General features: G+C 43.9%; 1 protein-coding gene across 9 annotated transcripts in view; it reads left to right on the forward strand.

The window, feature by feature from the left end:
* Positions 1–27,217, forward strand: part of LOC146811945 (eukaryotic translation initiation factor 2 subunit 2) — a 268,399-nt gene that overhangs the window by 61,966 nt on the left and 179,216 nt on the right. For 6 of the 9 annotated variants that reach the window (XR_014966807.1, XM_085618911.1, XM_085618918.1 and 3 more), the window contains exons 4-5: positions 13,100–13,235; positions 15,085–15,123. Coding sequence is in view for 8 of the 9 variants with exons in the window: in XM_085618911.1 (XP_085475037.1) it covers positions 13,100–13,235; positions 15,085–15,123 (175 nt within the window). In the remaining variant the exon portion in view is untranslated. The remainder of the gene's footprint in view (positions 1–13,099; positions 13,236–15,084; positions 15,124–27,217) is intronic. The other 3 variants (XM_085618912.1, XM_085618914.1, XM_085618916.1) reach the window with 1 other exon arrangement.

The following is a 27,217-nucleotide window of genomic DNA, read 5'->3' on the forward strand; positions in this document are numbered from 1 at the left end:
TGGACCCTTTGTATAGCTTGATGTCAAGATTTCTGTCCTCAGTTCTCTTTGCAGCTTCACTTTTTAATAACCTGGTCTCTGCATCCCTCTCACCTTATCTCACTCCATTTAGTGTGCTGATTGATACCTGTTCATTTGCTCCTGAGATTTATTTTTCAGAGGAGAAAGCTTGTAACTTGAGGCTAGTTGTTGGGTCCCTCTGCTTTTTAAAGAATTCTACTGCATATGCGTTATATTGAGGTAAGTGCCATAGCAGCAGGGTGCAGCAGCCATAAATGAGAATCAAGCCATGCGTATGATAAAGGGTGCAGAAATGCAGAATCTGGGTCTTTAAAGGAATAGTGAGGAAAGGCACATCGTGGTGCAGGGAGATTTTCAGTGCTGCAATCAGGTGCACGTGGCTGTTCATCTTCAAGTTGTCATTACAGAATTTAACAAGCATTGGCATAGCCAATAGGTCTCGCTTTTGGAACCTTATAAGTATTTAGTTATGCAGCACAATATCCTTGGTGCAACAACCTCAGCTGTTGCATGGCTAAACACTTATAAGGTCCCAAAAGCAAGACCTATTGGCTATGCCAATGCTTGTTTTGTTTGCTATTGGTATTTTTGACACCATACAGTGATGTTTAGCGATAAAATATTTGGATGGAGCACAGTAGGCCACATTGGCAAAAAAGAGCAATTTTAAGCACTGATTTAAAGTTTTAGTATATATTCTAGACAGTCAGTCATCATTCACTTAATTTTTCTGATCTTATTGTTTCTGCGTATTAAATCACAAGCAAATCCACTCTTCTACCTTTTGTTTCCTCTTCCATGCCAGAAATCCATACTGCTCAGGACACCCCTAAATCTAGTATTTAGGGGCGCCCATGAACCTTGACTCTTCAAATACGATGACCTAAGAAATACCGAACAGCCGTGGTATAGAAGACTACAACTGACTTGTGTGAGAAAGTGCCCTCTTTCTGCATGGTAGATCCCACTTTTTGCTGAACTGCTGATGTGCTTTGACTTGAGTGTGCCCTAGGCTCCTGCCAATCATGTGCCCAGGGCCTATATTATTTCCCTAAAACCTGTATTGAAAACAAAACTCAATTGGCATCTCTGGCCACAGGTCAGCTCCTGGTAAATGGTACTACAGGTACCCAGGGCACTGTGACCAGGGAAGACCTAAGGGCTGCAGCACTTATTGTGCCATCCTTGAAGACCCTGTACCATTACACTCGCACACTGCCTTTGCAGGCTGCGTGTCCTGGTGCGGAACAAAGTGAAGTCAACATGGCACACACTGCCCTGGCATAGATCAGTCACCCCTCTAGCTGGGTGCACTTTACCAGTGGTGAGGGTACAGGTGCATGAGCCCTGTACCCCTACAGTGTCCAAGTCCATTCTTAGACATTGTAAGTGCAGTGCTGCCATTCGGAATATATGGTGCTGGGAGTTTCATTACGAACTCCACAGCACCATAATTGCTACACTGGAAACTGAAGTTTGGTATCAAACATCTCAGCACATTAAACCCACACTGATGCCAGTTTGGGATTTAATGAAAAATGCACAGAGGGCAACTTACAGATGCCTCCTGAAAAACGTCCTACCACTAGTGTCAATGCCGAATGGCTGCTTTCAGCTGCCACCACCAGATGTTTCTGGACCGCTGGGTCGAGAGCTTGCTACTCTTTGGGGCCTGAAACAATGCACATCCTGGGACGAGGTGCTAAGCCTTCTCCCCCAGGATGGGCAGGGTCCACGAAGGGGAAGCTTCAAAGGCTTGCTGCCTTTGTGAGCTTCCCCAGGCCACTTGCTGCTTTCAGCAACTGGTCCCCACTGGTTCAGACCCCCACTTTGGGCTGGAGAGGGAGAGGTGTGCCCACCTCTGCCAACTCCACCCCTCAGGTGGGAGGCGAGGAAGCACAACTCGGTCCCCGCCATCTTGCAGATGGGGGGGGGGGGGGGGCATCCAACCAGGGAAAGGCTTATGCCCCCTTCCACTGGAGGGTGGCATAATAGGGGGTGTACCCACCCCTGGAAAGAGACCCATTGGTCCAAAACGTTTACCTATCTGCAATGCCCCTAATGCTAGTATTTAGGGGCACCCCTGAACCTTGCTTCCTCAGACAAACCAAAAGAAGAAAAGGACCGAACAGCCGTGCCGAAGCTAACGAGGGTGACGCCCCCTGACTTGGACCCAGCCCTACCGGCCTGTCCCCACCTCGAACCTGCCCCAGCGAAATCCCGGGTGTTCTGTAGCTAGCAACCTTGAGAAACACAGAGGACCTGCCTGCCTTCAATCCCAAAGACTGTTTCCTGTGAACACCGGATTTGTTCAAACAGACTCCCGCTCCGCAAGGATCCGTGAGTTTGCACCACTCTGCACCCAACTCCCACGGCCCGAGTTTGAGTGGCACAACACCAAGAGGTGGTCTCCCAGGCGATCCTGACCAGAGAGCCCGGCGACCTCTGACCTGCCTGCATCCTCAAACCGGAAGGTCCCCCCACCGCGACCATGAGCTGGTAAGAAGATCCGACCCTAAAAGGCACCCCTACACCTGACTCCCTACGGCCTTGGGTGGCCCAATCGTTGGTGCCTAACAAACCCCCAGCTTCCCAACGTACTTCAAGTGGTGGTCGCACCCAGAAGACCTTCGTCCCCGAGCCTGCCGTGCATTTGCAAACCGGAGACTCCCTATAGAAAGCTACAGGGCTTCCGACGCCAAAACAGCACTCTTCACCCGGCAGCCCGAGTGCCGCTGAGGGTGCATCATTTGTGCTGGCCTAAACCCCCATTTGCCCTGAGCTTAAGTCCAGGATCTTTGCTCCCACAACCCAGTGGCCTGCTCGTCAGCAGCTACTGCCCCCTATCCCCTATTGGATAAAATTGGGCCTCTGCACCCGGCCGCCTTAGTGCTGCTGAGGGTCTAACAAGAGTGCATCCTTGACACTGGGGGACGCCCGAGTCTAACCCCGGAATGCCAACTCCCACAATAAAGTACTTACCTTTGAACCAATAGCACCATTTTTTTCCATAGGATAACATGGACCTGGCCGGTCTACTCCAGCGACCCTGCTTCCAGAAACCGGCGTGCCTGCAACCTCAAGAATACCACAGGATCTGTGCTGTCTGACAAAGACTCCTGTCTCCTGTGGACACCAGATTTGTCCAGCAATTAAACCAGTCTCCGGATCTCAGTGGATCTGTAACATTGCACCACTCTGCACCCGATGCCCACGGCTTGAGTTCAAGTGAACAACTTACCCATAGACATCCCGATCGTCTACTCTGGTTGAGGACCTCTCTAAGACTCCCCTTGTTGCCTGCAGCCTCTGTTCGTAGGGTGTCTCTGACCTCGCTGGAGCCAGCAAAAGACACCTGGCACCAAAAGGCACACTTGCATCCTCCGCATGCCCCCCCCCCCCCCGACTTTAGGGAACCCGGCCGACGGTGCCCAATTTTCCCCCAGCTATCCAACATACCTGTCCAGCCATTGGTCGCCCATGTGCAGCTTCCTGGTCCAAGAGTGTTCCTTCCCAACCTACTTACTCAATTGGTTTACATTGAGAGCGCAACGCCTACTTTGTACCCTGCCACCCAAGTTTCGCTGGAGGTGTGCCTTCGGTGCCTACTTGTGGCCCCTTGAGTTGTTGACAAAGGCCTGCCGGATGATGAGGAAAAAATGACTCCTGTAGGAGACCTAATGGCAGGAAATAAGTTGCATACGTGTACAATCTATCTGTAGTCTAAATGATACGACTAAAAGGTAGGGTTTTTGGGAAAGTGCCCCTTTTTGGTATAGAAGGGTGCCAAGAAAGGTCGGGCTGTGCACAAGCGGACCATCTCTCGGTGGGTCGTTCTGTGCATCAAGGCTTGATATCCTTTTGGCTAAAAAGGAGCTTCTGGTGGGGCTGCGTGCCCATACTACCAGGGCGACGGCAGCCACTACTGCTTTGGGACGGGGGAGTTCCCTTGCATGACATCGGTCAGGCAGCTACGTGGGACTTGCTGCACACATTTACCAAGCATTACTGCCTGGACAGCCAAGTCCGGAGAGACTGCTTCTTTGGCCTTTCTGTTAACCAGGACTTTCTGATGTGATCTTGGTTTGCAGACCCACCACCGGGGTTGGTATTGCTGGGGTATCTATTCTAAGGTAAGGAATCTGTATCGCTACGTGTTTCTTTCAGATGCACCAGTTACCTTCGGTAACGATATATCTGTAAAAAACATTAGTAGTGATAGATTCCTTACCGCCCCACCCATTCTCCCCGTTCTGCGAACTGATTTCTAAGGTTAAGCTCATCCCTTTCAGGGCCCTAGTTTCATGGCCCCAGTGGTCAGATTCTTGCATGGCTCTGCATTCCTGGCGCGGAAAGTCGTGTACAGAACTGACAGTGCGCGTGGGCGTGTCTGTAGCTCCAGCGAGGTCATTTTGGCGCCAAAGACTCACGCAGAGCCGCTCGACGACGCCTACCGACGCGCAGAGGTACTGCTGATAAACTTTCTGAATCCAGTCTGATGCCTTGGTGTAATTCTAAGGTAACGAATCTATCACTAATGTTTCTTACAGATAGATCGTTACCGAAGGTAAGTCATTTGTGCGTTTGATACCAAAGACCAATATTTTTAGTGGAGCTATTATGTAGCTGGGTAACTCGTAATGACCAGTGCCTGGTTCATATGCTTAAGATAGCTTCCTGATGACTTGCAGTGTTGTGGCAATGGAACCAGATATCACAAGGGGAATATCTGCTCATGCAGATATTTCTTCATTTATAGTATAATTAAGGCTCCCTGTTTTCCGTTTTTATGTCTCGGGACCATCCGGTCGGCAGACCGGAAGTCCGGAGATTTAATGTCTTTGAGAAGAGGGGCTTGCACCCGCCCCTCTTCTCCCCTGTTCTCCATTGGCTGGCCTAGTAAATGCTGGCCAGCCATTGGAGAAGAGGTCCCGTCACTCCAATCATGCCCCGTCCTTTTCGGATCGGGGGGCGTGTTTTTTGCGAGAAGTCTCAGGGAGGAGACAACAGCAAAACACGCCCCCGAATCCGAAAAGGACGCTCCCTTTCTCCGAGGCAGTTCTTCTCAGCCTCGGAGAAAGGCGGTGGTGTCTTCCGGTGCCCTAGCTTGAAAACAGCACTTTTTTGTTGAAGATTTATATCGCGCTAGCTCGACCCGAAGGTTTTGGAGCCCTTTACATGAGCACCAGTTATGTCACACAAAAAAGAATACATTTTTGGTAGGCACAGGGAGGAGATTAAGTGATTTGCCCAGAATGCTGAGCCGACGCCGAGAATGGAAACCGACCCCCCAGCACCAAAGTCAACAGCGCTGATCGTCACGCCACATCCTCTCCCCATTTCACAACAGTGTTGGGCAGAGGCACTGCAGGGAAACGAAACTCTGCCTACGATCACACGTTTTCAGGCATGTCCTCTGACCTGGCACGCGTGTTCTCTAAATACAGCTGACTGGCTCTCACGCATGCCTTTATATAGCACCTAAGCCTTTCAGAATAAAAGCGATGTAAATGCAGGTTTATTATTCATGCAATATAATTAGTGCTAATTCTTCCCATTTCGGAGGATTACATACATTGAAATCCAACGTGCAGATGTGCGGCACCCCCTTTTACAAATGTTGACACCTTAAGCCACCCAGGTTTGGAGGGGGGGGGGGGCATTCTGAAGCTCGTAGTATCTTTGAGTAAAGGCTAAAAGAATTCGATCTAAGAATTTCATTGGTTTTTGCCTAAAAAACCAAACCTTACGAAACGTTTCACTTATGACGTGGAGTCAATTGGCAGCTGTGGTTGAGGTGACTCCTACCACAATTTAAAAGGGTTCTCCCACCCACGGGCTGGGTGGAAGGGTTAGGCATAAACACATTTCCTTTCCGTTCACTGCAGAGCTCTTGTTTACTGACCTCCGCTTCTTTCGAAAGGGGGCAGGCGCTTGCACCCGTCGCATCTTGTAAACAATGCAGGGAGGAGCCTAGAAGGGGCAGATTTTCTGCAGATGTGGTGGGACAGCGGCAGTGATATCCTCACGTTATCGTAACTCTTCGCTTTTGTAACAGATGTGGCACGATGTATTGAGGGGGCCTGAGACCAGCGAGTCACCTCCTAGCTGGTAAGATAGTACAAAGTGGTAAAATGCCCGGCGCTGGCTTCCTTTGCTATTTGACGACTTGCTAGTTAATGTTCCCCCATGACCCTCCAGCTGGTCCGACATAATTGCCAGGCCTACTTTGGGGTTCCAGTTCGGCCCTGTTGTTGAGTATCCTACCCAGGGCTTTAAGTGGGATAAAAAAACATGGGTGGGGGTGGGGGACGGTGTTGCGCCGGGTCGATACGAATTGTATTTTGCTGTCTCTTTTGTCATTGCAACCAGGCATATTGATACAGCAAGTAACATGCTACCTACAACAAGTTAGGACTATTGGCTTTGTCAATCGTTGTTAGTTGCATAAGATAAATTAGCAGGAACTGTGGCTTGTATATAATATTGAGAAAGCATCCACTTGAAGCCCTAGTGACACCACGACAATGTTACTGCTCCTGAGTTTCAAAAAGAGACAACAATATAATCATGCAGTGGCTGAACTCGACAGATTAAGAAATGTATCCCAAATTATATATAACAGTCGGTAGACGCATGCCTCTACAGTGTTCTATTGTATTTTGAAACCAGAATTGCTCAAGTTCGTATCCTTTCAAAGTTCCCTTTTCAAACAATCATTATCAACGCCAAGTCTGGCCCTGGCACGGTAGTGCGATTTTTGTTTAGTATTAATAAAATTTGACACTTCAGAGAGCAGTTTCAGCAGAGAGGACAAAGAAGGAATGGGCATGGGATCCAAATACTCATCATGCATATTAGTCTGGGCCACGGGCATTTTGCGATGCTGCAGCGTTTTCCTCATAATTATGGGTTTGCCAAACTTCCCAAATAATGCTCGCATAATAAATCTCGCTTTTGAGAGTGATTAAGCTATTGACATTGTAAATAACAATGCCGTTTCTTTAAATGCAACGGTCTCGGCATTGTTAAAGTTAGAGCTATTGGCTCATTGCTCATGACAATGCCGTTTCTTTAAATGTTTTAAAAACAAACACATAAACAAAAATAATGTCATGAGCAATGCCAATAGCTCTAACTTTACCAAGGCCGAGACCATTGCATTGTAAATGCTTGTTACGGATTATTACAGATAAATACAGACAGAAAACGATGTGTTTTCTGTCTGTATTTAATTTTTAAGCACGGAAATAAATAAAACCTGCTTCTTTTAAGTGACTCCGTGCTGTTTTTAATGAATTATAGCCGGACAGCATGGGAAATTAAAAAAAAAACAGGATGAAAATGAATGCATTTGTCAGCAGACATTTGGGGTATAATGCTAATATTTGCCAGTGTATGTACTGTTGTATTTGGCAACTTAAATAGGTAAAACACGACCAAGTAGAAGACTGCATCTATCATTTAAATAAATATGGAAATGTACAGTTTTACAACTACATTTATATGCAAACCAAACATAAATATGGATAAATATAGATACAATGGCCCAAAAGTAAATATGGATAAATACAGACTGAAATGTTTAACAATTAAATACCATATATTCGGTTGCCCTAAATATAATGCACCCTGCCATAGGGCTCTAAGACCTGTTGTATGCGTTACGTTCATATAGTAGATGCAATGTAGAAGGGCATGGCACACAAGGAGTGGGCCATGTTGTGTTTTCAAAATCGTTTGCACCATTTCACGCGTCCTTCTATGGCAGTTTTCCTGTAGTTTTTGTTTGGGCCACTTTGTGTGGCACAAAACATGCTGCAGCCCAAGGGGAACCGCTTTAGTACCCAGGCCCTAGTTACCAGGGGTACCATTTACTAGGGACTTACGGGGTTGTTAAAGTCATTGCCAATTGGGTTACAATTAGACGTGTAGCTTGTTTTGAGGGAAAGCGCACTGGCACTGGGGTCCTGGTTAGCAGGGACCCAGTGCACCTCCAGTCAAAAAGCATATAGTGCAAAAAACAAATAAAAAACAAACCGGAACAATTCCTGACCCAACCACTAGATGGCGGAATAATCCAGAGCATGTGAATCTAGATAACTCCCCAGGCTACAAAGTTACCACTGGTAAGTAACCATTTCGTTTTCAGATGATACCTATCCCCTCACTGATTTTGGAAAAGTAGAAAACCCTGGAAGGCCCTATATTGGAGGAGGCTATCGCTGTGGCTATAATAAAGCCCCAGGGGATTGATTTCCAATGGAATTTTATAAATGTGCCAAAATACAGATGATACTTATATTGTGTCCTGTTCCAAGAAATACTTGAAGATTATCTCCGGTGCGACCATCAACCTTTTAGGAACCTCCTGGACTACCAACTACAGGCCCATATTGATCATTATTACAGATGTTAAAATCATGGCAATAGTCCTGGCCAATTGTCTTAAAACTGCCATCAACCTGTTAATACCTTCCACTCAAATAGGGTTTGTACCAGGGCATGCATCGATGAATGATCTCTGTAGTCCCCCCCCCCCCCAAACTCTGGCAAGAACGTGATGGCCTTGACTGGAGAGTCATTCTTTCATTGGATGATGAAAAAGGCCTTTGACAGAGTAAAATGGGGACATAGGATTAGAACTCTGGAACGGATGGGTAATTTTCTTAGATTCTTTAAAAGTATATGCCACATTCCCTCTGCATTGGTTACTTGTGGAGGTCCCTTCTCTTCTCTACTTTTCTTCTAGCCTTGGAACCTCTGGCCATAGCCATAAGACATAACGTGTAGATTAAAGGGATACTGACACCTGCGGGATAACTTGAAGAATTCTATTATGTTGAGGACGTCTTGCTCACATTATTTCGCCCACCAGAATAGGCTACCGCACTGATGAATCGGATTGATCACTTCTTGAGTTTTCTGGGTATAAAATAAAGCGCTCCAAATGTGAGGCTCTGCCACTTATCGCCTCCACCACCAGGGCTGCCCTGATTTCCTCAAAGTTCGCTGAAAAACTGAGGATCTTAAATATTTAGTCATACTAGTTAACAGAAGCCTGCAGAACATGGTTCCTGACCACATCTTCCTGCTGCTAGACAAAGGGAATTTCCAGAAATGGTCTGCTTTAAACCTTTCGTTATGGAGCAGAGGGCCAATCATTAAAATGACTATAGCTCCCTGCTTTAACAAGATGTTTGGGATGCTCGCACTGCTAATCTCTCATCCGCCTCTTAAAAATATTGTCAACTCATTCTCTGTTTCATATGGGGCTACACAGAACAAAGAATACAGAGCTCTAAACTACACATTGCCACTACTAAAAGGGGGCATTGAGGGTACTGCTCTAGACTGGATCACATCCTTTCTTCGCAACAGAACTGTCATCCATACCCCACCTTTCTCATCCAAACTGTACTTTTACAAAAGCAGGGGTCCCTCAAGGCTCATCTCGGCGATGCTTTTCTACATCTACATGAAGTCATTACCGGCACTGATCAATTTCACCTCACGTGCTATAACTATGCAGATGACACGCAAATACTCCTTGAATTGGAATACCCCAAAAGACATTGGAAACTCGCCAATTTTCGGTTGTATCGGAGCTGTGGATCAATGGATGCCATGGAGCCCTCCCAAATTGAATGCTTCCAAAACAGACCTGCTCACGTGCCGATTTAGAAACATTATGACCTGCTCGCCGCCTGGCCTGATGAACTGGGATCACCGCCTAAAGTATCGAAGGAAGTAAGAAACCTCGGAATGACCATGGACTCCAAGCTATCAATGAATGCCCAAGTTGACTAACTAGCAAGATCAATCTTTGTTACTATAGAAACTGTGCAACAAATCTTCCCCCATTTGTGATTTCCATTTAAGGTCCAGGCTACCATCTCCCTTGTTCTGTCCAAACTCTATTATTCCAACCGCCTCTACCACAGATCACCTTTAACAACCATGAAAAGACTACAACGGATTCAGAACTCTGCTGCACGACTACTCTTGCATATAAAACCACAAAACCACATCTCCCCTCCTTTGAAAACCCTGTATTGGTTACCGGTTGCCAGAAGATCCACGTTCAAGGTGCTTTGTATCGCCCACAAAGCGAAACATGGAACAGGATCGGTCTTCATCAGGAATAAAATCACCAAACACGTTCAACAAAGGAACCTCGGCTCTAGAGTGGTACCTCGCCTCAAAATACAAGAAAAAAACCATGGGTCGCACATCCTTCTCTGTTAAAGCAGCCAAACTATGGAACCCTTTACCCCCAACATAAGATCCGCGGATAACCACCATATCTTCAGAAAACTACTCAAGAATTGGCTCCTCCTCACATAACCACCATACGCAAACAGAAATATATCGCATATCGCTCTGTATATAAAGCATTTATTTGTACTATAGATGTGACTATATATGTGCATTGCTTTGTATTAACGTGCAGAATAATTGAAAAAATATATATTCATTAGTTCTGCTTTACAAATGTACATATTACTGAATTACGTTCTGTTTTTAACATGTATACAAGTGACAGCATACACAAGTCAATCTTTTGTCATATCGATCTACAAGGGCTTTACTTTTGATTTACAAAAATATTTATAAATACATTATTTCAAAATACAACACTTGAAAGCCTGAGTTTTTTAATGCATGTTTAATCTACATATACTACCTTCCTTTATGCAGCTATGTACCTTCAATGTACTTATGGAGCTATATATTTATTTATTACTTTTCTTCTAATTCAGCATATCAAATGCACTACCCTATTTCTCACCCTATATCTCTATCAATATATCCTCTACCTCAACTCTCATTCATCCCAATACCACTACTATGATCCTAAAAATATCCCTTTTAGACGCCTCCCTACTCTGCATCATCTCGTATCTTTTACTATTCCGATCCCCCAAAGCAAGCCTTTCTAAACCCTTCCCTCCGACTCTTCCTCCTCCACCTACCTTTTACTCATCCCAAGCCTCCTCCTGCTGCTATGAGCTCCAAAACAAACAAAAAAAAAAAATATATATATATATATATATATATCCTACTGGCGGTCGCCAGTAGGTAGTTATAGTTAGGACCACGTTTCCATAGGAAAACCTCAACATTCTATTTTGAATAACTTTGGCGCCGGTCGACGAATCCTCGCGAATTTCTCAAAATAGGTGGGGCGCTACGCTCCGCTCCTACCCTGAAAGTCTCGGGGGGATCCGTCAAGCGGGGGCTGAGATAAAAGGGGGGTCCCAAAACGCGTTTTTCCCATGCATTTTTCCATAGGACCTTTAGAACGAGCTACAGCCCGAACGGCTGAACAGAATTACTCAAAATTTGGCAGAGAGGTAGTCCCTAGGTCAAGGAAGTGCCTTTTGTAGGTTTGGTGTAAATCTGTTCAGTAGATTCTGAGAAAATAGCCTTTAAATCAATATATATATCTGAGCCCGCTTACGGTACGCTTACCGTACGCTTACGGTAAGCATACGGTGGCGAGCGCGATTCTGATTGGCTCTTAGATCTTAGTAAACATTCGAATCGGCCGAAACCAGGAAGCGGCGTCCGCCATTTTGTCTCTCGCACTGAGTGTTATTTATCAAACATGATGCCCAAAAACATGTTACGGGGCTGTTTTGACAACTCCCTCCCACATAGTCATGTTGAGGGAGTCCCCAAACATCCCCCAAGAGCAAAAACGGTATTATTTTTTTTTTGGCAATTTCGCCGATTACGCTTACCGTACGCTTACCGTACGCGTACGGTCCAAAATTATAAAAAAAAAAAAATCCATACTTTCTCCACCCCGTGTACAAATGGTGGCCGAAGGCCACCATTTGTGCATGGCTTATTAGAGAACAGAAATTCCCAAAAAAATTTCAACAGATTACCTATCACAAGGAAGCGCATAATATGTCCTCCATGTGCGCACGGTGCGCGAAGCGCATCGTGCGTACATGGCCCATCTAGCGTAACGTGGGCACGGCACTAACTGCGTAAAGTGGGTGCGCGGTGCGCGAAGCACGGAACGAACTGCGTTAAGTGGGCGTGCACGCCACGAATGGCGTAAAGTAACTTAGCATTTAAAACACCGTACAAATTCACTGAAAAAACCATAGGTTTCACACACGTTATAGTTAGGAATTAGCATTTAAAAAACCTTGCAAATTCACTGAAAAAACCATAGGTTTCACACATGTTATAGTTAGCGGAAATTTTACTGATAAAAAACCAATGAAATTGCCCCGTTATAGTTAGTGCTGGCAACTATAACTCACGCAACCGCAATCTTCTGCTGATGACATGTGTCTTTATGAAAAAAAAATATTTGTAATATATGTATAGCTAAAAATGTATGGAAGAAGACATGGGCAAATAAGTGTCTAAATACAGTATTAGCATCAGCAGAGGATTGCGGTCGCGTGAGTTATAGTTGCCAGCACTAACTATAACGGGGCAATTTCATTGGTTTTTTATCAGTAAAATTTCCGCTAACTATAACATGTGTGAAACCTATGGTTTTTTCAGTGAATATATATATATATATATATATATATATATATATATATATATATATATATATATATATATATATATATATATATATATATATATATATATATATATATAATCTATTTCTTAATTCTTCTATCCCTTCACTGTCTTTTTCAATCCAAATAAACTAACATGTCCACCAATCAAATTAATTTCATATTTCACTTTACTAATTCACCCCTCATCGTTTATGGGTTCCGGAGTAGCGCGCTACTCACTAAAAAAGCACTTCACCTCATCAGGGGAAGCAAGCGCTATATAAATGCAAAACTTTTTTTTCCTCTTCCATCCCTCTGCTATCCTTCTCAATCCAAATAACTAACATATCCATCACTCAAATTAAATATTTCACTATACTAATTCACCACTAATCCTTTATGGGCTCCGGAGTAGCGTGCTACTTTCCGAAAAATGCTTTGAAGCCTCGTCAGGAGTAGTAAGCACTATATAAATGCAATTACAATACATCTGGTAAACCTGCTAGAGTAAGCTACATCTTGATGATGTTTTATTACAGGAGTTAAAGATTGAGATTGAAGAGCCAGAGCCCCCTGTTGAAACGGAGGATGACCTTGACTTTATGCTTGGCAAGAAAAAGAAAAAGAAGAATGTGAAATTCCCAGAAGAGGATGATATGATGGAAAATGAAGAAGGTATATGCCTTGTTAGCTTACAATTCTGCTTTTTTCCACCAAAGTCTACAAAAGGTTTTTTTAAATCACTTTAGTACAACTTGACTCATAATATTGTTTAAGATGGAACTTGTATTTCCTATTTAACTTATCTTGTTTCCATAATTGTCTTCCGGAAGGCTAAGTGGAAGGTACTAGAAATACAAGCAGATCCACAAAAAAGACAATTGTAATGTCGTGATCTGATTCAGTTATGTTCCTTTTTTTTCTTCCGCCTTGAAACCACTCACAGGATTATAAAAACAGATCCTCTTGTTGCCTTCCATTTGTGTGAATGTGAAGCTCCTTCTTGCTTCACATATATTTGAATCTTCATAGGGAACAAGACCGACTTCTAGGGTATCTTACACAACACTAGAAGGGGACCAAATTGAAAAGATAAAATGTGCTTCGTGACTTGAGCCTCTCCCCTATAAGAGAGGACGTAGAAAGAATTTACTGGAGAGCAAGTTTGTCCAGAAGTCCAAGCAAATGAACACTTCCACTGTGAATCATTCTCGGGCCTCATCACCCTCTAATATGAAAGCTGTCTCTCTAACTTAGATACTTTCACCTTCAAGTTTTCATTGGAGTCACCCTCCCACCAAATTTTATAGGATACACTGAATGAGGGACTTTCCTTCCAGTGTCACTCCTGTCCATGGTGCAGGTTGTGTTTCCAGATTTTGGGGTCATCTTTGAATTTGATCTCCGGCAAGGTGGATAGGTGTATGGTATCTGATCTGGCTCTGCCGCCAGTTCTTTCAAATCAACTTCCAGATTTACGGCATCAAGGTACTGAGCCTATTTAATTAACTCAAAGCAACAACTAAAAACAATATTATGCACACCTTCTGAAATATTCCTTAATAGTAGCACCTAATAATTCAATTACTTCATTACTTTAAATTGAGGAAATTGAGGCATAGTGACATTGAAATCATACAAAGTAACATATTAATGTCGTTCTTTAAAACTTATATACCAATCAATACCCAGTTTGGCCATTAACAACCCAAATGCCCATGTGCGATATATAGTCATCCATCACCAACAGTTTGTGAAAAAGATGCAAATGTAATAATGAGTGCAAATAAATAAATTCAGAAATACCGTCCCAGTTTCAATTTTTTATAATCTCGGGTACTGTCAAGTGATTCTGGGATCTCTTCAGAACAGGAAACTGGAGGATTTGTTGAGAGGAGAATAAATGGTATGCTATAAAACTCGAACCAGTTCATAGATCTTAACTTTATCTTTAACATGGCGTCCATTGGTTAGAATTAATTTCCTGAACTTTACAATTTATAATTTTATTTTAAAACCGCTGCAAACTTTGTTGTGCCCCCCCCCAACTCCACCGTTGTGTCTCAAAACTATGCTTTCTTGAAACTACAAATCTAGTAATCTCTAGTGCATGACATCGCACCAGGCGCTCTGGAATATCGCCAAGGCACTGAGGAAGGCCCCGTGCATATAAGTGAAGCCGCCATACACTGTAACTGCATGCCCTTAGTTATATTGGGACGAAGATGCCCACTGCACGTGTAATAATCTGATTGGGACAACGTCGGACTCTTCTGATATCTGGCCTGGTCATAAAAACATATATAGACTTTTCTTTCAGAAAATTCAATATGAGACGTGGCAATTCTGGCACAACTTCTGTTAAGGTCACTGAATAGCTCTGTTTTCTATGAATCACATTAAGTATACCTCGATAAGGATCTGCAGCCCTGATATTTGGCAGTTATCAATATGGTACAAACAATATCTAAACTCTGCAATTTTAAACTACCCTCTGTGTTTCAATTTTGATTTTGTATTACAGGCATCAAAACCTATGCCTCGTTAGGCAGTCAAACTAAAGGTACTTAACATTCAAGTTTTCCCTGCTTGTTTAGGTAGATCACTGACACAAATTTTTATAGTATACCCTTTATTCCCAATTCAATAGTTCCTCCAGTGCTCTACCTCGAGGAGGACCCGGAAACGTTGAGGTCTAAATGAGTAGTCACTTCCCGCCATGGGTACCAGTCTTGAAAGACTTCTCAAGGAAATCTACAATTTAAAAAAAAAATAAAAAATAAAATTAAAGTCCTAGATTTTCCAAAGAACTGTGCCTTAGCCCCCGTCCTACTCCTATGCTGTGGTGAGTACAGTGGAAAAGGCTTTTTTTCCCCTTAGACCTTGAACGACCTGAGATTCTGAAAAATTGGAACTGGGACTGTATTTCCTAAAACATCTTTTTTTTGCAATCATTATTACATCTGAGTTTTTCTTACAAAGTATTGGCGATGGTTGATTATGTAAATGTCCAGTATTTGTAAAGTGCCAACAATTTCCCGAAGGTGTCAAGGCGCTGGGGGCCCTCGGGAAGATTAAGTGAGCTATTGCCCAGAGTCACATGGTGCTGGGCTGATCTATATATAACATGGTTTTTTTGGTTGCTAATGCTCACACTGGTTGTTGATAGAGCTATTAGTTTTTAAGTATGACTGCGTTACAGTGCATGATTACAATGTCATGCGGCTTTAATTTTCTGAAGTTCAGTAATGAAGTAAATTGTGTTCCTTTTTGATCATGTAATTGTCATTGGGTGATAATATTGAGGCATATCATGAGGGTGTGTGTGTGTGTATATATATATGTGTGTGTGTATATATATATATATATATGTATATAATTTTTTTTTTTTTACTGGATAAAACATAGGTTTCAGGCATGTTATAGTTAGAAATTAGCATTTAAAAAAACCTTAGAAATTCACTGGAAAAAAAAACCATAGGTTTCAGGGACTTTATAGTTAATTGTACATTTCACTCGTACAAAACCATAGAAATTCGTCCGTTATAGTTAGTTCAGCTAACTATAACTCGCGCACCCGCAATGCACTACTGTTGACGTCACATATTCCATCATTCTTGACATGGTCAGTGACATCACTGATATCTCAAATGGCATCATCCGGTGACTGTTTCTGTAAAGTTTAAATATGTTTTATATATGCCGAGGTGTATTGAAGAATGATGGTGGCACCTGAAGAATCTTCGTCCCCGAGCATGCAGCCGTTGTTCATCCTGGAGCTTTCCCATTGAAATCCATTGAGCGCCCGAAAGCTCAAAAGCACCCTGCACCCAGCCGCCCGAGTGGCCCTGGCAGTGTAACTTCTACTCCTACCTACTTCTCCATTTGCCCTGAGCAAGTGACCAGGAGCCCAGCTCCCACAGCCGCGTGGCCTGCTAGTCAGCAGCCACCAACCAAGGCCCCCCTGTCTCCCATAGGATAACATTGGGCCTAACTCTCTCTGCATCCGGCTGCCCCTGTGCCGCTGAGGGTGTAACAACTGTACCTACCTGACCCTGGGAGACCCCCCGAGTCTATGCCCAGAACCTTAACTTTTCAAGTCGAGTACTTACTTAAAGCCGATAACTCAATTTTCTCCATAGGGTAACATTGACTGGTTTTTCCTGAAATTTCTTCTTAGTGTGGACTTTTCAAAACTTAAAATATTCACCAAAAATCAGCCGAGTAACAAATACTCACCTGCTATTAGGAGAGATCCCAGTGCTGTATCTTGGTGCCCAGCACTGACCCTGAAAAGTAATTATAACCATACTTGCCGCTAACCCAATTTTCTTCCATATGGAACCATTGACTGTTTTTCTGTGAAATTTCTTTTAAGTGTCGATTCTTGCAAACCACAAATATTCTATAAAAATCGCACCAACTGTGAAAACGTAATTACCTGTTTTAGATAGATGTCCCAGTGCTGAACCTAGGAGTCCAGCACTGGATTACAAAAGTAACGATAACATACTTTACCTGCAACTTGAATTTCCTTCCGTAGGATAACATTGCCTGTTTTTTGCTGAAAAAGTTTGTCGATTTTTACAAACGTACAAATATTCGTTAAAAATTGCCTGTATAACCAAACCACATTCTTTCAACTGTGTACAGGTGGTGCACCAGTGCTGGATCCAGGATCTAACACTGAGTTTGAAAAAGTAACAATAACCCCACTTACCTGCTAAGTGAATTTCCTCCCATAGGATAACATTGGTGATTCTATGTGACAAAGTTTCTAAATGTCAACTTTTAAAATACATTTGTGATTTTTTAAGCAATATTTTTGTAACAAACGCTTTTACTCAATTGCTTACAAGAGCTGTCCCAGGACTGAATCCAGGATCCAGTCATGTGGTTAGAAACGTAATCCTCAAAGTAACTAATGTATTATTGTTTGAAATTGTGTTGCCTATTGCAACCACTGTCTGTTGTATTCAACAGCCTACTGCATATTGAAAGTATTTATATAAAGCCTCTCATTCAGAGAAAGTATATTTTGCAATCTATTGTTGGTTCTAAAATAAACCAACCATATATTTGTATACAAAACCATTGGCCTAGAGTTCAGTTCTTGAGTGTGAGACCATTTGCTGACTGAGTGTGTACAACAAATGCTTTACACTGTCCTCTGATACTGACTTACTGCTGGACCAAGCTGCCACTTTAGAGAGTAAGGTTATATCGAACTTTAGCCTCTGCCAAACCTCTGGGGACTGTGGACTCTGTGCACACTGTACCTATTTCGGAACAGTATATACAGAGCCACTTTCCTACAATGTGCAACCTGTCTGACTCGAACATGACGGGAAGGACTGTGACACATGCTGATTGTTTCGATCGAAGAAGACACTCCGTGAACGTCTGTCACGAAATGCATCAGCAAAGCATCTCCACAGTGGATCTTTTCGGAGAGGATTCCGATCAAGAAGAATCAAACGTGCCGGAAGCCAAAGCAGAAGTGGAGGAAGAATGCATTGCAGTGTCTGAAACAGACTCCGATGTCGAAGACCAAATCACACCAGGTCAACATATCGCGAGTACAGAGACCTCCTTCCCCTACCACTTACTCCACAAAAAGACTCCGGTCCCTCCTCTGCCCTCGAGCCAAGGTCGCCAGAGACATTAAGTTTCAAGGCACCCCACCTTCGGGCCCGGCGCTGAAACACAGAGCCCTTCGGGCTCGAGTCGGCCCCATACCGGCAACGAACCAAAACCTTTGAAGGCGAAAACGGCAAGTAAAGAAAAGACTCTCTAAAGAACTTCGGTCCGACCTTCCATCTTTGGATCCAAAACACAGAGCTGGAAATGAATCCAGATACTGGACATATCATTGCTAAATTACCTGAAAAGAGGAAAATGGGCCTTCAAGAGGATTATCACATACCCCTGAAAAAGAAAAATGTGGGCACCAACCCTTTCCTACCTTGCATTTAATCTCCTCCACCCATTGATCCAAACTTGGTTATTTCACCTAACTCACCTACTAACTCCATCACCTGACCCACAGGATGAGGGAGATGGGGACCATGATCGAGGTAGTCCAGTAGACCCTGACCCATGGGAACATTATGATAATGACAACACTGATAATGACCCGGATCTATATCCGTCTAAACTCTCCACCTGATAACATGGGGTACATTGAGCTTTTTAACAGGGCAAGAATAATCACACCTAGAGTAGATAAAGTACAAACCTGCATCTACTGACCCGGTCTAAATCAAAGGTCGGGAGCCTTTAGACTATTGTAGTTTCCAATGCACACAAGAGAGCTAACTCACAGACCACAGGTGAAGCCCCTCCTCCTGATAGAGTCCAAGTGAATTGAAGCTTCAGGCAAGAGTGGCGTTGCAGACAGACAATAACTGGTGTATTGCTAATACTCGAGCCTTATTAGCTCGTTACGATAGAGCTCACTGTGACAAGTTAGAGAAGCTCATGCAATTTTTACCCGATGAGCCCAAATCTAAGGCCAATTATCTTATTCAAGAAGGCAAGCTCGTTACTAATACCTTTATTAGATGCGCCTTGGACGCAGCAGACACAATGGCCTGAGCAGTAAACACCAGTGTAATACTATGCAGACATGCTTGGTTGAGGGTTCAGGTTTCAAACCTGAGGTGCAAGCCTCCATTCTTAACCAACCATTCGATAAGTAACATCTCTTTGGTCCAGCAGTTGACATCTCACTGGAAAAGATGAAAAAAGACACTTGAGGTCGCTAAGTCCGTGGGAGCTTTGCAATCACCTTCAGGTAGAGGTTCCTTTCATCGCTCCTATTATAGGACGGTCTCCAAGAGTATATCAACAGAAAATCCCTCCCCCTCTTACAAGGGCAATAGTCAATCGCCCTCAGATTTAGAGGGAATAACAGAAAGCAAAGAGGTAGAGGCAACTCAAGACACACTTTCCCCGCAAATACCAAAAGTGATTTTTTTGCGCTACCCCAAGACCATTCTGTGAGAAAGTGGCTCTGTATATACTGTTCCTTAATAGGTACAGGGTGTACAGAGTCCACAGACCCCAAGGGTTTAACAGAGGTTAAAGTTGGATATAACCTTACTCTCTAAAGTGGTAGCCTGGACGAGCAGTAAGGCAGTATCAGAGGACCGTGTAAAGCATTTGTTGTACACACTCAGTCAGCAAATGGTTCCACACACTCAATAACTGAACTCTAGGCCAATGGTTTATATATAACAAATATATGCTTGTTTTATTTTAGAACCAACACTTGGAATTAAAATATACTTTCTCGACAGGAGATGTTTCATATAAATACTTTTCTATATGCAATAGACTTTAGTAAAAAGTTACAAGTAGTTGCAGTAGGCAACTCTATTTCTAAACACAACAATACATTGAGCTCAATGATAAATTCAAGGTATTTGCAACAGATTACTTTTTAGGTTACTTTTGTAATTCCAGGCCTGGATCCTAGATTCAGTCCTGGGTCAGTTCTCAGAATCAAGTGATGAGTCCACTTAAATACTGAAATGATTTTTAACTAATATTTAGCTATTTTAAAAGTTAACATTTGGAAAATATTTCAGAGAAAACAACCAATGGTTCCCTATGGAAGAAAATGCAGGTTACAGGTACGGTACGTTCTTGTTACTTTTGTAATCCAGTACTGGGTGCCTAGACTCAGTACTGGGACCTTTATCCAAAACAGGTAAGCAATTACGTTTTCAGATATTACACGATTTTTGAAGAATATTTAAAGATTGCAGAAATCGACACTTAAAAGAAATTTCACAGAAAAACAGACAATGGTTTCCAGGGATGGGGAGCTTATGTACTCAATTACACAGTGCAGGGACTATGGACAATACAACAAAAGAAGATGCACATCAACGTTCTGGAACTGATGGCAATCTTCCTAGCCATGAAGGCATTCAAAGTACACTTGTGCAACAAAGTCGTGTTGATCCGGACGGACAACATGACTGCCATGTACTACATACAGAAGCAGGGAGGAACGCACTCTCCACAGTTGTCTCATCGGGCTCAGAGCATGTGGAAGTGGGCCATTCAGAGGAACATATTCCTCATGGCGGAACACCTCCCAGGCAAGGACAACCAGATGGCGGATCTGCTCAGCAGACAGCCACCAGATGCACGAGTGGGAGCTACACCCCTCAGTTCTCCAACCGTACTTCCAACAGTGGGGTCATCCAGAGATAGACCTATTTGCCACAAGCGAAAACGCAAAATGCCAAAGCTTTGCCGCCAGGTTCCCACATCCACAGTCGCAGGGCAATGCGATATGGATGAACTGGTCCGGCAGATTTGCGTACGCTTTTCCCCCAGCGCCGTTGATACCGCTGGTGGCACGCAAACTGCGACAACACTCACTAACACTCATCCTGGTTGCTCCAACATGGGCACGCCAGCCATGGTACACCACCTTTCTGGAACTTTCCGTGGTGCCGCATCAAAGGCTGCGGATCAAACCCGTGCATTTGACGCAGAACCATGGAGAAATTCAGCACCCAGATCCGCAACAGCTGAACCTGGCGATCTGGCTCCTGAAGTCCTAGAGTTTGGCTACCTAAACCTGCCACCTGACTGTATGGAGATCATTAAGGAAGCTAGGAGACCCACTACCAGAGCTTGCTATGCAGCCAAATGGAAGAGGTTTGTCATTTATTGCAATAAAAATGACATTAACCCGCTAGACGCATCCACTCAAAACATAATCTGTTACCTCTTACACCTATACCGATGCAATCTGGCATACACCTCAATACGTATCCATTTAACCGCAATAGCAGCCTATCTCCAAAACAGGCAGCACCTCTCTTTATTCAGAGTGCCTGCCATCAAAGCATTCTTGGAGGGACTTAAACGAGTAATTCCCCCAAGACACCCACCAGCACCAGTGTGGAACCTCAACTTGGTCCTCACCCGACTGATGGGTCCACCCTTCGAACCTCTCCACTCATGTGAGATTCAATTCCTCACCTGGAAAGTAGCTTTCCTAGTAGCAATCACTTCGTTGAGAAGAGTTAGTGAACTCCAGGCACTAACCATTCAAGAGCCATTCATACAGGTTCACGCAAACCGGGTCGTACTACGTACCAACCCCAAATTCATGCCTAAAGTAATATCGCAGTTCCACATGAATCAAACGATTGAACTGCCTGTTTTCTTTCAGAATCCACAAAATGTCGCTGAAAGAATGCTCCATACACTAGACGTCAAAAGAGCCCTCATGTACTATATAGACAGAACTAAAAACTTTAGGAAAACAAAACAACTTTTCGTTGCCTTTTCCCCTCAACACAGAGGCAACGCCATCTCCAAAGCAGGTATAGCCAGATGGATCGTTAAATGTATTCAAATTTGCTATCAAAAGGCTAAATGCACATTAACGATTCCCCCACGGGCCCACTCAACACGTAAGTTAGGGGCCTCCATGGCTTTCCTGGGAAACATTCCTTTACATGATATATGTAGAGCAGCCACATGGTCCACTACACATACATTTACCAAACACTATTGTGTAGATGTACACTCAAAACAGCAGGCAGCTGTAGGACAGGCTGTTCTCAAAACTCTTTTTCAGACCGCTGCAGCTGGCACTGGTAGCCGCCGCTAATGGGAGGTACTGCTATGTATTCTATGCACAGATATGAATTCAGCAGCCCACATGCCTCGAACTGAATATGCTACTTACCAGTATGCATCTGTTCTTGGCATGTAGGGCTGCTGACATTCATATCGCCCACCCTCCTCCCCGGCGCCTGTAGCAGCTGCAGCTCTCAGAATTACTGTATAGCATGGTCATCACTTTCTGTATCTACTCCATCACTGCCACAATGGCGAAAAACAATCTGAGGATGGAGAGGATGCCCATGCGCACTGTGGTCCAGGGGAGGAGTCACCTATCTCAGGATACTTCGAAGACTCTTCCAGGACAACAACGTGCAAACATCCGGACCCAACACTAGGCGGCGATCTATGCACAGATATGAATGTCAGCAGCCCTACATGCCAAGAACAGATGCATACTGGTAAGTAGCATATTCAATACAGAGCCACTTTCTCACAGACAGCATCTCTCTTTTCAGAGTCCCCATGATTAAAGCATTCATGGAAGGATTAAAGAGTGATTCCACCCAGACTTGCACCAGCGTGGAACCTAAATATTGTCCTTATCAAGTTAATGGGTCCATCATTTGAACCGTTGTACAAATGTGAGCTGCAATTTCTCACATGGAAAGTTGCTTTCCTGGTAGCATTTACATCACTGAGGAGAGTTGGTGAGCTACAGGCATTTTCAATCTAAGATTATTTTTTTTCGTTTGCACAATGACAGTGCTTCTTTGTACCAACCCAAAATTTCTACCAAAGGTAGTTTCTGCCTTACATTTGAACCAATCTAGAGTTGCCCGTATTCTTTCCGCAGCCAGATTCATTGGCAGAAAGAGCTCTTCACACATTAGACATTAAAAGAGCCTTACTATATTATATTGAAAAGACAAAGCAATGTCGTAAAACCAAGCAACTATTTGTTGCTTTTGCACCACCGCATAAAGGCAATGCAATTTCAAAGTCTGGCATTGCAAGATGGATAGTAAAATGTATCCCAATTTGTTATGCTAAAGCAAAAAGGACTTCACCTACACTCCCTAGAGCTCATGCCACGCGTAAATTGGGGACTACTATGGTTTTTTAGGCAACATTCCAATTGCAGATATCTGCAAAGCTGCAACATGGTCTACTCCACACACATTTACTTAACACTATTGTATACATGTGTTAGCCAGACAACAGGCTAATGTAGACCAATCGGTGCTCAAAACATTATGTTCGAGGCATATGCGCTGCAGAGATTCATACTACTGCAGAGATCGCGATCTGGTGTTGGGCTCGGATGCTTGCACCTTGTTGTGGTCTTGGAAGAAGTCTTTTGTAGTCACGAGATCGGCGACTACTCCCGTGGGTGACAGTGCGCATGGGCAGATTTTTTTCCAGCCATCGGGTTCGGATGTAATTTACTGCGCTCCGGGTCGACGTCGTTCGACTCCCCTTCGCGCAAAAACTCTCACTGCTTGATGGTATTGTTTTGATCACGAATCTCTCTCAACGCGTATCCAATTCTTGAAGACATTTTTGAGTCTGGTCGTCAACGTGGACTGTTGGGCCGATCTGTGCCATCAACCAGCATATGGAAAGGACTCCATTAAAAAAATGCAAGCGTGGGGCTAAATTTCCACACACAGACACCACCTCTTCCCAGACGTCCCCTAACAGAGGTTACTGTAGAGGGAATTAGAGGCAATAACAACAAAGGGAGAGGGCGTGGTTCTAATACCCGCTATTCCCCCACCACATAAGTGACTTCCTCCACTTCCCCCCCACCATTCCACTCCAGTCGGGGGAAGACTATCACAGTTCCTACCTGTGTGGAATTCCATCACCACAGACAGGTGGGTAAGACAAATTATCCAGTATGGTTACTGCTTGAACTTGCTACTCCCCCCCCCCCCCCCCTCCCCCCCCCCCCCCCCCCCCCCACCAACATACTGCCCAGACAGCGTCCCATGTCCATGGAACATCCAATGCTTCTCAAACAGGAGCATCAAGGGACATAGGTGTACTCGCGGTACTCTCAGACCAATACTGGACCTCAGACCCTTTAACTTTTACATTCAGTCAGATCACTTTCACATGATCACTCTTCAGCAAGTCCTTCCACTGCTTCAACAAGGCTACTTCCTTGCCACATTAGATCTCAAGGATGTCTACTTTCATATTCCCATACACCCTGCTCACAGAAAATATCGAAGGTTCACAGTGGACGGCCAACCTTATCAGTTCAAGGTCCTCCCATTTGGAGTTACAGCACCCAGCGTCTTCGCAAAGTGTCTGGCGGTAGTAGCCGCGCACTTGCGAACACAACACATTCACGTGTGTCCGTTCCTGGACGACTGGCTGATAAAAGCCAAGTCATACAGTCCATGTGTACAGCACACCTACCAAACAATTCAGCTGTTAGTTTGGGGTTCAGAAAAAATCACACCACGTTCTATCTACATCAATATCTAGAGGCCACAATAAACACTTCCAAAGCTCTGGCATACCCACAATCCAGCCAGGATAGCCAGTATACAAACCCTCATCACAAGATACCAACCCCAACACTCCCTTCCAGCTCGAGTGTTTATGCAGCTAATAGGGATGATGGCCTCTTGCATTTTCATTGTCCCTCATGCAAGGTTTCAGATGCGCCCTTTACAAGAATGCTTAACACCTCAGTGGAACCGTGCTCAAGGTCAACTTACAGATCTGGTGTTGGTGGACAGCCGCACGCATCGCTCTCTGCAGTGGTGGAACACACAACCTTTCCAAAGGGCGGCCGTTCCTAGAGCCAGTTCCACACATAGTGTTCACATCGGACGCATCCCTCACCGGCTGGGGAGCCCATCTCCTAAACCATACAGTCCAGGGCAGGCAGACCACTCAACAAAAAGTGCTCCACATCAATCACCTAGAATGACTAGCAATATTTCTGGCGCTAAAATAATTTCAACCACATCTCCTCAACAAGGCTGTCCTACTCCGGACGGACATGACATCAATGTATTACATACAAAAACCTGGAGGAACACTCTTTGCAGCTTTCTCAACTAGCGCAAAACATATGGAGATGGGCCATTCCGCAAAACTTATATCTCCTAGCAGAACATCTTCCAGGACAACACAATCAGATTGCGGATCTGCTCCGTCAGACACAGCAGATTCACGAATGGGAACTTCATCCACAGGTTCAACCGTTTTTCCAAATGTGGGGCCACCCAGACATAGATCTGTTCGCCACACAGGAAAACGCAAAATGCCCAACCTTCGCCGCCAGGTTTCCACACCCATCGTCCAAGGGCAATTAGATATGGATGAACTGGTCAGGCAGATTTGCGTACGCTTTTCCGCCACTCCCACTCATTCTGATAGTAATACGCAAACTCAGGCAACAGTCTCTCAAGATGATCCTAGTTGCTCCCAGATGGGTACGGCGACCATGGTTCACCACACTTCTCGAACTCTCGGTGGTTCCACACCAAAAACTGCGTCTCTCCCCGAAGCTACTAACGCAAAACTATGGAGAGATGGATGAATCTGGTGATCTGGCTCCTGAAGTCCTAGAGTTAGGTTACCTTGACCTTCCACCAGACTGTATGAATATCATCAAAGAAGCCAGACACCCTACTACCAGAGCCTGTTATGCAGCAAAATGGAAAAGATTAGTCATTTACTGCAATAATAATGAAACCGATCCACTGGATGCTTCAATCCAGAACATCATTTGCTGCATTTACAAAGATGTAATCTAGCATATTCATCCATAAGATTACATCTAGCTGCTCTTGCTGCATATTTACAAAACAAACACGTGTCAATGTTTAGGGTACCCGCAATCAAAGCCTTTATGGAAGGCCTTAAAAGAATAATTCCTCCCAGACTGCCACCCTCTCCGGTGTGTAATCTAAACCTTGTCCTTACCAGGCTCATAGGTCCCCCATTTGAACCTACACAAATGTGAACTGCAGTGCCTTACATGGAAAGTAGCTTTCCTAGTTGCAATCACCTCTCAGGAGAGTAAGTGAGATCCAGGCTTTAACCATAAAAGAACCATTCTTACAAATACATCGTAACATGGTGGTTCTTAGAACAAATCCAAAATTCCTTCCCAAAGTCATCTCTGCTTTTCATTGTAACCAATCCATAGTTACCAGTGTTTTTCCAAAACCCGGACTCTGTAGCAGAGAGCGCTCGTCACACACTTGCCGTCAAAAGAGCTTTACTGTATTATATTGACAGGACTAAGACCTTTAGAAAGACAAAACAATTATTCGTAGCTTTCTTACCACCTCCTAAAGGACACCCCATCTCCAAAGCTTGGATTGCTAGGTGGATAGTCAAATGCATTCAGATATGCTTCCAAAAGGCTAAACGCACATAAACAATTCCCCCTAGAGCGCATTCAACACGCAAACAAGGGGCTTCCATGACATTCTTAGGGAACATTCCCTTAGATGACATCTGTAAGGCAGCAACATGGTCTGCAACACACACACCTTCACCAAACACTATTGTAATTCAAAACAAATGTCCCTGCACCCGAAAAAACACAAACAATATATAAATGGAATTATTGTCCATAATCCAAAGCAATTTGCACTGTAGTTCGAAGACTTACCAAATGAAAGAAAAAAACGTATTTTTGATTGTAGAGGGCGTTCTCTTTATTCTTTAGTCCAAAAACAATTTCTTTAAAATACATATGCTCATTTGACAAGACTACCAACGCGTTTCGTCCCTCATGGGACGACTTCAGGGCTAAAACACATATAAAAAAACTATTTACAATTCACTCAATTAAAAGCATGCTATACAAAAGAACCAGACAATTCATCGTAATAATACTCATAATCATATTTAGTTTACAACATCTTAAATATTCAATATGCATAGTTATGGGAAGATCATTCTTTAGCCGACCAGAGTAGTGTATATATGCATTATGTATGGCTGGGAGAGAACACAACCACAGGTACTATTCATGTCTTATGGGCAGATCATTTTGCGAAAATAGTTGTATTCAGTAATTA

This window comes from Triturus cristatus, chromosome 7, assembly GCF_964204655.1.
Source record: "Triturus cristatus chromosome 7, aTriCri1.1, whole genome shotgun sequence".
Classification (NCBI taxonomy): domain Eukaryota; kingdom Metazoa; phylum Chordata; class Amphibia; order Caudata; family Salamandridae; genus Triturus; species Triturus cristatus.